This window comes from Loxodonta africana, chromosome 11 (genome assembly GCF_030014295.1).
Source record: "Loxodonta africana isolate mLoxAfr1 chromosome 11, mLoxAfr1.hap2, whole genome shotgun sequence".
NCBI classification, from domain to species: Eukaryota; Metazoa; Chordata; class Mammalia; order Proboscidea; family Elephantidae; genus Loxodonta; species Loxodonta africana.
The window spans coordinates 88,546,948-88,560,806 of NC_087352.1; the positions used below are offsets into that span (position 1 = coordinate 88,546,948).

The window sequence follows — 13,859 nt, forward strand, 5'->3', positions numbered from 1 at the left end:
TATCTGGCTTAGTAATGTTCCTGTTATGAAATCAGTATGCTAGCGACATAGGATTAGACCAACAGAATCTAGAAGTGCACCGTCTAATATGGTAGCTCGCACGACTCCTGAGCACTTGAAATGTGGATCACTGGAATTGAAATATGCTGTAAATGTAAAAATATAGACCACATTTTGAAGACTAAAACCCTGAAAAATGTGAAAAATCTCATTAATAGTTTTTTATATTGATTACATGTTGAAATGATACTATTTGGGATATGTTGGGTTAAGTAAAATATTAAAATTAATTTCACCTGCTTTTTTTGCTTTCTGTAACATGGCTACTAGAAAATTTTAAATTAGATTTATGAATTCCATTTTTATCAGACATGCTGGTTTAGAGATGATGATGATAGCAGCTAATACTTTATGAATGAATTGTTGCATGTGCTCTGCTTATATTATCTCAATCCTCATAGAAAAATTATAAAACAGGTACTTCTATTATTTCTATTCATCATTGAGGAAACCAAAGCATAAATGCTTACTAATGGCTCTGAAAACTGCCTGAAATAAATTTTAAGTAACATTTTGTTAGTAGTTTTAATACTTGAGAATGAATTTCCCTTTTTTTATACACAATCATTTAGTTACCGTTTGATTTGTTTTTACCATTCAACACTAGTTCTAAGACACTAGAGATACTGTCTTAGATCTTACTCTTTTCAGCTAGAAGTTCAAATTGGGTAATTATAGAGTAGAAAAAATAAAAGAATTTTTTTGTTTATTTAAAAAATTCAGCCATATTGCTGAAATTTTCTTGTTGAATAAAGGACAAGAATAGAAAACACTTTGTGAAACAGTTATTATTCCAGACCAGAAATGTGAGTTACTGATAGCAGTCTTTCTTTTTTATTTAATATAAAGATAACTGAAAAAATTTAATTTTACCTTTCATCAAGAGTTTCTAGTGACATCAAAATATTCTTTTTAATGTCTACAAACTACCTAGAAGAAAACTATTAAAGAGAACAGACTTTTAAGACATTTAAAAAAGGGCAGTCCATATATTCATGGAAGATTTGTAGATTTTTTGTGACAAATTTTAAGCAGGTGACCGTAGAGTGTCATCTATTTTGTTTGAGTTAGGTCTGCATGGAGTCCCTAGGTGGTGCAAATAGTTAATGTGCCAGGCTGCTAACCAAAAGGTTGAAGGTTTGAGTCCACCCAGAGGTGACCGAGAAGAAAGACCTGGTGACCTGCTTCTGAAAAATCAGACATTGAAAACCCTATGGAGCACAGTTCTAGCCAGCACACAGGGCCTTGCCATGAGTCGGAATTGATTGAACGGCACTTGGTTTTTAGTTTTAGGTTTGCATGGTTGGGTGGATTTGATCTATTTTTACTTTATTCCTCTTAACATTTTGCTTGTATTTCATATCTTTTATATTCTTTTTTGAAATATATTTGTGAACTTTTTATTAATAAACTTGAAGTTTTGAATATAAAAAAATGGAGTCCATAAAACATTATTTTGTGTAGATTCAAGCAGTATAATTTTTACAAGTCTGAAATATATATATATTAATTCTCATTTATATAGTTTTTGTTATTGGGGTTTCAGGACTAAGTTTGTAGTGTTTAAGATAGTTCTCAATTTTTTGAGTTATTGGGTGCTATGGAGAAAGGGATCAGTTTACTAAAATGGAAGTACTTCTTAATAAAGTCACAGATTTCAAAGGTTAATATCCTAATTTTTGTAATTAATATTGAATATTTTTCACTGTAGATTAAACAGTTCTCACTTTATGTTCACATTATAGCCTTAGAGGCCAATGCACTAGAATAATTCTTTTTTTTGGCGGGGGGAACTTTTTATTTTTATTTTTTTAAATAGGATGCAGGACAAAAGAGATTCGGAGCCGTTTCCTGTAATGTCTGTGGAATGCTTTACACAGCTTCAAATCCAGAAGATGAAACACAGCACCTCCTCTTCCACAACCAGTTTATAAGTGCTGTAAAGTATGTGGTAAGTGGAATTTGTGCCTTCTCAAAAGCAAATTCAGATAATTAGGTCAGGATCTTAATGAGATAAATCGCCAAATTTAAGTAATTGAAGAAATTTCTGTTTTTAGGAAGCTGTAGTATATAACAAACAAAGCCAAACATAAAAACCAGCTAGTTTATTCTGGCTGGTTTGTGTTGTGGGATTTTTTATTTAAATTATGTTTTTAAAGTAGTTATTATACCTCTTCTAAGAAGTAATACAATTCAACTTGAGTATTTTATCTTATTTTCTTTCTTTTTTAATAATTATTAACTGTTGGTGAACCTGTGTAATACTCATATAGCTTGGCACAACTTTGTATTTTGGGATTCATAGTCATACATATTTTACCAAATAGGTGGTTTTGGGATTTCCTTTACCTTCTCTATTGTGAGAGTTTTTCTCTATAAATTTAAGAAGAAAAATTCTAGAAGGTTAAGACCTCAGAATTTTGTAGTGTACTAAAAAAATCCCACAAAGTAAATATGTTTTAGTGTAAAATATGTCTTAATATATGTGCATTTGAGGCATAATGGGTATTATTTAGTACTTGTTTCTGGAAATAGCAAAATTTTTAGCAATTTTGAACCATTTCAGATATCTTGTGAAAATAGTAATTTAATGTAATTGCTGTTTACCCATATCTGAAATGGAATCTATTTTTATTCTATACATGTTACCTTCAGTACTGTACACTCACATTGATAAGACCTCCAGGATATCTGAACTGAGATCACCAATTCATTCCATTTAGGCCTTTCAAAGGTACCAGATGTTGATTATTTAAAGGTCTTTATTGGCCTTAATTAAATTCATAACCTTACCTTTGGTTGAAGGGTTTGTATTCATTGTCTCATTCATCCGGTTATTTCTACCCAAAATAGGCGGGGCTTTCTTTTTTTGGTTCCCTTCTGTGGCTCGTCCTTATTTCATCTGCCTTTTCCACACATACCCCTCTTCACACTCAAATGATGTATAAAGTGTATGGGACACAGATTATCTATAGCTAGGTACTGATTCATCATTTGAAATTTTGTATTCTTCCAGTTTGACTATATTAATATTCTTGCAATTTGAAAAGAAAAATAATTCTCTCAGGTAGCTAAATTATGGAATACTTATGAGGCAAAAATATTTCAGTTTATTTTATGTACATGAACCTGGCAGAGGTTAGTCCAAATGAATCTTGCTCAATTTACCTTATTTGATTCTTGCTATAATTTAGTTTTCTAAAAAAAAAAAAAGGTTTAAAAAACTTTATTCTTTACCCTAAGGAAAGTTCTTAATTTCCGAGAGGAGCAGTAAAGAAATCTGTCAGGAAATATGTTCTTTGCTCTTCTGTAATACCAAGGAAAATTAATTTATAGGACAAGGTAGAGCCATATTCTTCTAAACAAATTCTGGCTCTCCTGCAAAACTGCAAAGCAATGTAACAACTAGGGAAGAATGATTCCTGCCCCAGCCACCCCTAATACCCTTCCCTTGATGGGACAGCTCTAAGGGTTATTGTATTTACTTTTGAAATAAGCTCAAAAGAAGGAATTGAGTTTAGCAGTTAGCCATCCTTTGCTAACATCAAATTCAGTTTGATGTTTCCAGTTGTAGGCATACATAGAGTCTAAGGTAGAAACTTCCCCAAAATGTTATAACATTCTTTTTTAGTGTAATGGAAAGAAGATAAAAACATACCTTAAAGATTAGTAGCCCTGGTGGCAGAAATGGTTAAGCATTCATCTGCTAACCAAAAGGTTGGAGGTTCGAACCCACCCAGTGGCTCCACAGGAAAAAGACCTGGCATTCAGCTCCCATAAAGATTACAGTGAAAACCCTATGGGACAATTCTACTCTGTCACACGGGGTCACTATGTGTCAGGATCGACTCAGTGGCACCTAATAACAACATCTTAAAGATACTCTACAGTGATTACAGCTCTGGTTTTTGAGTTACGACATTAAGTATTTATTCAGCACCCAGTTCTTGTGCCTTGCACAGATATTAAGCACTTGAAGTGCTTGACAGAACATCTGATTTTATTTAGTGTCAGTTTTACCTGCTATGTATGTTTCTTGGAGAAAAGCACAGAAAAGAAATCACTTGGTACTCTGGCTTTAATTCATTTTAAATGGACAGTGTTCAGGAACTGACAATAAAGATTTGTTCTGTTTTAAGACTATTTTAAAATAGGATAAGTTAGAAACAAAGAATATCTGTTTTTAAATTTTAATCAGACATTCTTTAGAAAATAAATATCTTTTTCTTGGGCTAAACATTTCCCCTAGATAGGTTGATTGATAACCCTATGACAATTAGAAATGGCTAAAGCCCTGTTTTAAAAAGGTTAAAATAATGTTTAAATTATGTACTTATAGTAAAAATCAGTGCTCACAGAGCCTATTCTTAATTGACTAAAATGCTCTTTTTTTTTTTTTTTATCTCTTATATTCTCTTTGGTTGGAGGTAGGGGAGAGTGTGATGGTGCACTCTCTGTTCCTTCATTTTGTCTTATTGGCTTCATTGACACCATTTAGGGAAATGTATTTTATCTGACTTATTAGAAACCGTTTAGGAAGGAGCTTTGAAATGTTTCAATGGAAGGTTGGACTCTGGGTTGGACCTAGGAACTACTTTAGTTTTTCTTTGTGAACTAATGTACTGTTTCTTAAAGGTGTGAGGAGAAAGCAGGAAAAGTTCTCTCCTGTTACTGTTGTTAGGTGCTGTCAAGTTGATTTTTGACTCATAGTATCCCAGTGTGACAGAGTAGAACTGCCCCATAGTGTTTTCTAGGCTGTAATCTTTACAGGAGCAGATCACCAGGTCTTTTCCCATAGAGCTGCTGGGTGAGTTCGAACAGCCAACTTTTTGGTTAGTAACCAAGTGTTTAACCATTGCACCACCAGGGCTGCTTACTTCTCTAGTGGTATGTATTTAACTTGAGCATTAAGCTATTTCACAGGCTGGGAACTCACCAGGAAATTAGCTGTATTTTGTTTGATCTTTAATTAACCATTTCGAGTCAACTTTTAGCTTTCAGTAATGCAGAAGAGGAATGACATTTAGGTTATTCTTTGCAAAGAAATTCATAATTTAACCCTTTTTTCCTGTATACTTCCTTATCGCCTTTGAATTAATTAACATCTGACTGAATGCCATGTAGAGGGCACTATCAGGGCTGTATGATATGGTCTTGGCCCTTAGATTTAGGACCAAAGTCTGAAACAAATGAAAAGTTAAACAATAAGAAAAGTTTTAAGTAATCAGTATTAAATATTTAAGTAAATCATACCTTCACTTTGCAATTTAGAGGTTTGTCCTAGTTATCTAGTGCTGCTATAACAGAAATACCACAAGTAGATGGCTTTAACAAACAGAAATTTATATTCTCACAGTTTAGGAGACTGGAAGTCCAAATTTAGAGTACCGGGTCTAGGGGGAAGGCATTCTGTCTTTGGTGTCTCTGGAGGAAGGTCCTTGTCTTTTCATTCAGCTTCTGCTTCCTGGTTCTTTCGAGATCTCCATGTGTCTTGGCATTTATCTTACCCTATCTCTCCTCTGCTTTCTTATTTAATCTCTTTTCTATCTCAGAAGAGATTGACTCAAGATAAACATCCTATGTTAATCCTGCCTGATTGACATAACAAAGAGAGCCCATTCCCAAATGGTATTATAACCACAGGCATAGATGTTAGGATTTACAACACATTTTAGGGGGGGGAGGCATAATTCAATCCATAACATGCCACCCATTGGACCCCACCCCCCCAAAATTCATGTTCTTGCCTCATGCAAAACACGTTCACCCCATCACATCATCCCAAAAGTCTTACATCACCTCTAAGTTTAAATGTCATCTTCTGAATCATCTAAATCAAATATGTGTGAGGCTTTAGGCGTATTCCACGTTGGGGCAAAATTCCTCTTCATCTGTGAACCCATATAGTCTAGAATATAAGCTATTTGTTTCCAAGGTACAATGGTTGAACAGGCACAAGGTAGACATTTCCATTACATATGGGAGAAGTTGATGGGAAAGAAGGAATAACAGGCACCAAGCAAGTCCAAAACTCAGCAGAACAATTTAGTTCTCAGTGCTTGAAAATAGTCCTCTGTTCTTTGAGATCATGTGGGCAATGGCCCTGCCACACTGTCTGGATTCTGGGATGGATTCTGGGATGGCAACTCTGCTCCCTCAGTTTTGCATGGCCCCATTCTCTTAGTCCATCTGAGTGGCGACCCTACCCTCTCGGACCCAGCAGGCCCTGTTCTGCCCCCTGGGCATGGCAGCCCCACCCCCTCAGCTTTGGGTGACAGCTCCATTCCCCTGGCACACCTTAACAGAAGCCCCACACTCTGTAACTGAGTTGGTGAAGATCCTACTCTTTGAAACCTAGGAGGCTGTGGTCCCATCCTTTGAGAATCAGGAGACCATGGCCCCACCATTTGAAACCAAGAAGGCACTGCTTCCAGTGCTCATTCCTCTGAGCTGCTCCATGGATGGCCCGTTTCTTTTCTTGGAGGAAAACATATGTTGCTCCTTTGGCCTGTTTCCGGCCTCTAGAATTCCAAGAGGCAGACAGCATGCTTTCCTTTCATTCTTTCTTTGTCCCCTTCAGTCAGACTTGATGGGTTTTCTGCTGTGGCAGTTGGTTAGATTATCAGTCACATAATCTCCTTAACAAAAGATATGTAACCACATCCTTAGTGAACATTCTAGGATGTGTGTCCTTAGAAGAAATTAACAAATTTTCCAAATTTTTAACTTTTATTTTAATTTTTCACAGTTCATTTTTAAGTCTGTTTTTTTCTTTTGCATTTTATCATAAGCAGCAAGGAGAAATCACATGCCCCTTTAAGATTTTGCCTAGAAATCTTCTCAGCCAGGTATCCAAGTTCATAACTTACTAGTTTTTTGCCACTGCATAGGAAGCATTGCCCTTCCTCCATTATCCAGTCACATGTTCATCATTTTCCTTTAAAGCCTGGCCAGAAGCGCATTTAACGTCCACACTTCTATCCACATTCTGTTGCTGGTGCCATCTCTGTTCTCATGTGTATATAGACTTTCTCTGTAGCTCTTCTCACTTCCCTCTGAGGCCTCAGCAGAATTGCCTTTGACGTTCATAATTCTACCAACGGTCTCTTCAAGGCAATCTAGGTTTTTACTATTAGACACCTTAAAACTCTCCAGCCTCTACGCATTAGCCAATTCCAAAATCACTTCCACATTTTAGGTATTTGATAGAGCAGCACCCTATTCCCAGTACAAAATTCTGTCTTAGTTATCTAGTGCTGCTATAACCAAAATACCATAAATGGGTGGCTTTAACAAGCAAATTTATTTTCTCACTGTTTAAAAAATACCACAAATGGGTGGCTTTAACAAGCAAATTTATTTTCTCACTGTTTAGGAGGCCAGAAGTCCAAATTCAGGGTGCCTGCTCTAGGGGGAAGGCTTTCTCTCCCTGTCAGTTCTGGAGGAAGGTCCTTGTCTCTTCAGTTTCTACTTCCTGGTTCCTTGGAGATCTCCATGTGTCTTGGCATGTGTCTTACTCCATCTGTTTCTCCGCTTGCTTGTTTAATCTCTTTTTATATCTTGAAAGAGATTGACTCAGGATACGTCCTACAGTTACCCTGTCTCATTAGCATAATAAAGGTACCCCATTCCCAAATGAGATTATAACTATAGGAATAAAAAAACAAAACAAACAAATGAAAAACCCCAGACCCATTACTGTCGAGTCAATTTCGACTCATAGCAACTCTACAGGACAGAGTAGGACTGCCACATAGGGTTTCCAAGGAGCGCCTCGTGGATTTGAACTGCCGATCTTTTGGTTAGCAGCCAAACTCTTAACCACTACTGCACCAGGTTTGCCACCACAGGAATAGAGGTTAGGATTTACAACACGTATTTTTGGAGGGCGTAATTCAATCCATAACAAGGTAATAATTATTTTGGTAAAGCAGTGGTCAAAGGAGACATTTGTTTTCTTAGGTAGGGAAGAGTTAAGATTTGATTTTTTTGAACTGGAGCTAAGGGGTCATATGTGATTGATAGCATAGTATAAAGCATGAGAAAGCTTAACATCTTTGTGAAGAATAATGGGTAGATCTTTTTGACTGGATCGAGATTTTTGTGGATTTTAAAGCTAGAAAAATACATCGGATCAGACTGTGGGGTATTTCGAATGCTCTTTGGACTTTATTGTTTCTCTTCTTTTAGGTGTTGAAGCATTTTGAGTAGAGTGAATGGTATAGTAAAATTTAAATAATACTGAAATAATATTTCGGTGGAATGTAGGAAGATAAAATAGTATTTCAGTGGCATGTAGGGAGAGAGTAGTGCATGTGTGAGGTAAATGGGAAAATATTGATAACAAGAGAAGCTTCGAAGAAAGATTTGACAGATCTGTGATTGGCTATAGTACATTATCCAGTACAGGAGCCACTAAGCCACATGAAATTAGAAGCATTATTCCCCAGTCACAATAACCAGGGCTCAATAGCCATCACCTTGCTAGTGGTTACTTAATTAGACAGTATAGATTTAGAATATTTGTATTGCAAAGAGTTCTGTTGGATAGCACTGCTGCAGAAAGCTAAGGAGAGAGGTCATAAATACCTCTAAATTTGTAATTTAAGGGAAATCATGATGCAGTAATTCTTAACCTTCCTTATGTCAAATTTGAATACAAATGAGTTTACTTCTGTATAGTTATTTTTTTGTTGTCGAGAATATACACAGCAAAACATAACACCATTTGAACTATTTCTACAGGTACAATTCAGTGACACTGATTACATTCTTTGAGCTGTGCAACCATTCTCACCCTCCTTTTCTGAGTTACTCTTCACCTCTTAACATAAACTCACTACCCCTCAAGGTTCCAGTCTGGTCTTTGGAGTTGCTTTTGTCACTTTGACCCCGTATAGATAATTCTTAAAAGAGCACAGTGCTCAAGGCAGACATTCTTTACTGGTTAAGCTAAACTATCATTTAGTTTTAAGAAGACTTCAGGGGATATTTTTGCTTTAAGGTTTAAAGATTATCTCAGGGCAATAGTTCTAGGGGTTCAGCCAGTCTGCTTGGCTCCAGAAAGTCTGGAGTCCATGAGAATTTGAAATTCTATTCTGCATTTTCGCCTTTTGATGAGGATTTTTCTATAGAATTTACTTTGATCAAAATGTTCAGTAACGGTAGCTGGGCACCATCTAGTTCTTTTGGTCTCATGGCAAAGGAGGCAGGTATTCATGGAGGCAATTAGGCACACATTTTTGACTGTCCTTCCTCTTTGTTGCTCCAGACAAATAGAAACCAATTGTCCCTTGGATGGCCACTTGGAAGCTTTTAAGACCCCAGGCACTATGCAAGGAACTAGGAGGTAGAGCAGAGACACAAAGCATGCTGTTAGGCCAATTTACTAGGATATACCATAAAAACATGACCCTAAACCTCCAGACTAAGGAACCAAATCTCATGAGGTTTTTGGTTGTACATAAGCAGCCTCAGCAGCTACTCTTTTTTTTTTTTTTTTTTTTGTCGTTGCTATAAATTTGTCTATCACACAACTTTTGTCAGTTCAACTATTTAATAGGGGTACAACTTATTGTTAACAGTACAGCAATCGGCTGTGCAACCCTACCCTTCATCAGTGCGATTTTCCATCACCGTTAACCTTTCCTTTCTTCCTCCTTCCCACCCCAAGTAATCACCAATAAACTTTGGTTTCTAAACATTTCGTATAGTTTTTTTGTACTTCTTGTGAAGATGATTAGGAAAAAGGAAACTGGGCGTGAGAGAAAAGAGAAGTAAAGTGAATAGCAGAGCAGGAGTACAGACTTTAAAGTCTTGGAAATGGGAAATGAATCTAAGCAGAGTAGCCTGGGCTTTTAGAACTGTATTCTCGAATCCTGGGGGCATAAAAATAGGGAGCTGGTAAATTCGTAGGAGGAACTCAGAGCCAGGTCAAAGAGTTGGGTCTGAGTTTCATTAACTTTCCCTGGATAAAGCTAAGGCTGTAATACGCTGTGCTGAGAAATCCTTTTTAGAAACAGGTAGGAATTTGTTAAATAAAGATTACCAAACTTTATGTGTCAAATATCCAGGTCACTGTTTCTCTGTTCCTTGGTTCTTGAATTTTTTATTTTTCTACTTTATTATGTCTTAGAGACTGAGAACATTATAGTGTATAGGATGGACGGAGCACTTCCAAATCTTAGAAAATAATTTTGCTTTGGCTTAGAGGGATATAGTGGAGGAAAAATGCCTTTAATATGAATATTATATGCAACAGTTTAAAAAAAAATTTTTTAAAGCATTCACAAAATCTGAAGGGGAGACCCTGTAACATAACTAGTAGCAAATAAAACCTCTCTAACCTGTTCTTCCTATAGATTGTCCTATTCCAGAAAAGATACCACCATCCAGTTAGTTGCTCAAACTGAAAACATGGGAATAATCCTCCGATCTTTTTTATTGCACTCCTTATATCCAATCCATTAATAAATCTTCAAAATAGATTCCAAACCTTCCCACTTTTGTCATTTCCACCTCTACCACTCTAAATGAAGTCACTATTGTTTCTTGCCCAGACCGCTTGTGCAATGCTTCCCTAACTGGTCTCCCTGCTCCCAGTTTCTTCTGCACAAAAGAGTGGTCTTTGAAAAGTTAAAATTAGATTATGTCATTCCCCTACTTAAAATTCCTCAGTGAATTCTTATCACATACAGAATAAATCTAAGCTACTTAGCTATGGCATCAAGGTGTGACATACTCCATCTTTCTCTGATCTCAACTCCTCACATACTTCCCCTTACCTTCTCTACTCCATCCCTGTGGCTTTTCTTTCTTTTTCTAAAACATCCAGCTTATTTGTTCTTAGTGTATACTTTAATCTCCCTGGACTATTCTTCTCTCAGATCTTCACATATTGACCCTATATTCAGATTTTATAGCATATGTCACCCTCCCAGAATACCTTCCCTAACAACTTAGTATGAACTAGCTCCCCCTCCGTGTCATTCTTTATCAGTGTTGTCTTTAGATCACTTATCACATTCTGAAAGTTTGTTGTATGTGTCTCCCACTGGAGTATAAGCTTTGTCAGAGCAGAGTCCTTGATAGTCTGTTTATTATGCTAGAAGAGTACCTGCCGATGAGCAGTAGGGGTTCAACAAATATAGTGAATTAAAGAAGAAACCTGTTCTCTCACAGAATAAGAATCATGAGTCTTAGTTATCTTATCTAAAAATAGATTAAATCAGAACATCTCTCCAGGCTTGGGCAACTCGAGTATAAGTTGACTTTTGTTCACTGGGAATTGATAATATAATTGTCTTTTGGGGGTTATAGAACTAATTGTGTATATTTACAAGTCAGGTAAAATAAAATTTTTAGTAATGTACTTCAAAATATGTAAAGCAGCCCATATTTTAATTCATTGTGACAATTAGAGGTGTATTAACTAGGTTTACACACAGAATTATACGTTGTTGTTAGGTGCCACTGAGTCAATTCCAACTCATACTGACCCTGTATACAACAGAATGTAATGTTGCCTGGTCCTGTGCCATCCTCACAATCGTTCCTATGCTTGAGCCCATTGTTGCAGTCACTGTATCATTCCATCTTATTGAGGGTCTTCCTCTCTTTCGCTGACCTTCTACCAAGCAAGATGTCCTTCTCCAGGGACTGGTCCCTCCCGATAACATGTCCAAAGCATGTGAGACGAAGCCTTGCCATCCTCACTTCTAAGGAATGTTCTGGCTGTACTTCTTCCAAGACAGATTTGTTCATTCTTCTGACAGTCCATGGTATATTCAGTATTCTTTGCCAAGACCATAATTCAAAAGCATCAATTCTTCTTCAGTCTTCATTATTAATTGTCCAGCATTCGCATGCATATGAGGCAGTTGAAAATACCATGGCTTGGGTCAGACACACCTTAGTCCTCAAGGTGACATCTTTGCTTTTTAACACTTTTGCAGCAGATTTGCTTAATGCAATATTTTGTTTGATTTCTTGACAACTGCTTCCATGGGTGTCGATGGTAGATTCAAGTAAGATGAAATTCTTGACAGCTTCAGTCTTTTCTCCATATATCGTGATGTTGCTTATTTGTCCAGTTGTGAGGATCTTTGTTTTCTTTATGTTGAGGTGTAATCCATACTAAAGGCTGTAGTCTTTGATCTTTCAGCAAGCAAGGTTGTCATCTGCATATCTCAGTTTGTTAATGAGTCTTCCTCCAGTCCTGATGCTGAGATCTTCATATAGTCCAGCTTCTTGAATTATTTGCTCCACATATAGATTACATGGAATTATACACCTGACTGAATTTAGCTGCTTAAAGTGGTTCTTCATGTGGAAAAATAGTCAAAGTAATTTAACTCTTATTATTATTATGATGTAAAAAGGTATTATAGATCCTTTTACACCAATGTTTTTTTTCAGTTTATATTTAAGAATTTCTGTAAGATACACCTGTTGCCGTTAAGTTACTTCTGACTCATAGCAACCCTATAGGACACAGTAGAACTGGCCCATAGGGTTTCCAAGGAGCAACTGATGGATTTGAACTGCCACCCTTTTTTGGTTAGTAGCCGAGCTCTGAACCACTGCACCACCAGGGTTCCCTGTAAGTTATACTTTCTTTTATATATGGAGGTAATGCTTCCAGTCCTTTTATTATAGTGTGTACATTTTTAGAGTCTCAGTTTATCTGTTGGAGTCTTTCTTTTCACAGTTTGTCCATCTGTTTTCTTCAAAATCTTTAACATACTTATATTACCAATTTTAAAGTTCCCTGCTAATTCAAACATCTGGGTCATTTCTGGTTTCTTTGTATTAACTTTTTTCTCTTGATTGGGTCATCATTTTCTCTTTCTTTTCGTGGTCTCCCCTTATTGTACATCCGACATGGCGTATAAAAGAATAGCAGAGACTGAAGCAGATACCCTTTTCCCCCTACAAGAGCTCTCCCCTTCCACTGTCAGGCAACTATGGGTGAAGGGCTGATCTCTTAGATCTAATTAGGAATTGAGCTGAGTCAGAGCTGGGTTGAAGCTTTAGTTTTCAATTCACTTTTTCTTTCAAATGTCTTGATGTTGGGACCAAGTACTTCTCTCCAGCAGACATTGGGGCTTTAAGCACCGCAAGACACAAGATTTCTCTACTTTCGAGTCTGACTCAGCAGAGAATTACCTCTGTGTTTGGAGCTCCTTCAAGATTTTAGTCTGCTATGTCAACCTACTTGTGGCTGTTAGAAATTTGATTGACTTCTCCTTGTCCCACAAAGTTCCTCTGCCTGTGGCATGCATGCTTCTTGGCCTGTACTCCCAGATTTGGTAAGTGTCCTAGAGATGAAAATGACTGCTGGTCTCTGCTCATCTAGGGAGCGCTTGTTCATCTCTGGCGATCAGTTGGTTTAGACTTTTTGTGTCCACAGCCCTTTAATGCCTTTAAAGAAAATCACGCTTTTTGGTTTAGCTAATGTTTTCTTATTACAACAGGAACAGTAATCTTTTCTGACTTTTCTTTATCCTAACTGGAAAGGTAACTCCCAAATATGTTCTTTTTGAGAACATTCAGCAATGGATTTGGAGGCTGTATTTATATTTGGGTAAAGGGAGTTTTTTAAAATCATGAGCAATACTAATGAGGTCAGTAGATATTCTCACTGAGTCCCAGATGACCTTAAGATGAGACTTACATCAAATAAAAATATTTCATATATAGTTGGAAATGGTTGCTACAAGCTGAAAAGCATGTACTTAACTGAATTTGTGACTCTAAATAGAGAGGTGGAGCCCAGGTGCTCCACCAGGTGCAGCGGT

General features: G+C 36.8%; 1 protein-coding gene across 9 annotated transcripts in view; it reads left to right on the forward strand.

Annotated features, from left to right (window-relative positions):
* The window catches only part of ESCO1 (establishment of sister chromatid cohesion N-acetyltransferase 1), a 133,906-nt gene that overhangs the window by 62,253 nt on the left and 57,794 nt on the right, over nucleotides 1-13,859 (forward strand). For all 9 annotated transcript variants that reach the window (XM_064294661.1, XM_064294656.1, XM_064294657.1 and 6 more), the window contains one exon: nucleotides 1,880-2,011. In XM_064294661.1, coding sequence (XP_064150731.1) covers nucleotides 1,880-2,011 — 132 coding nt within the window. The remainder of the gene's footprint in view (nucleotides 1-1,879; nucleotides 2,012-13,859) is intronic.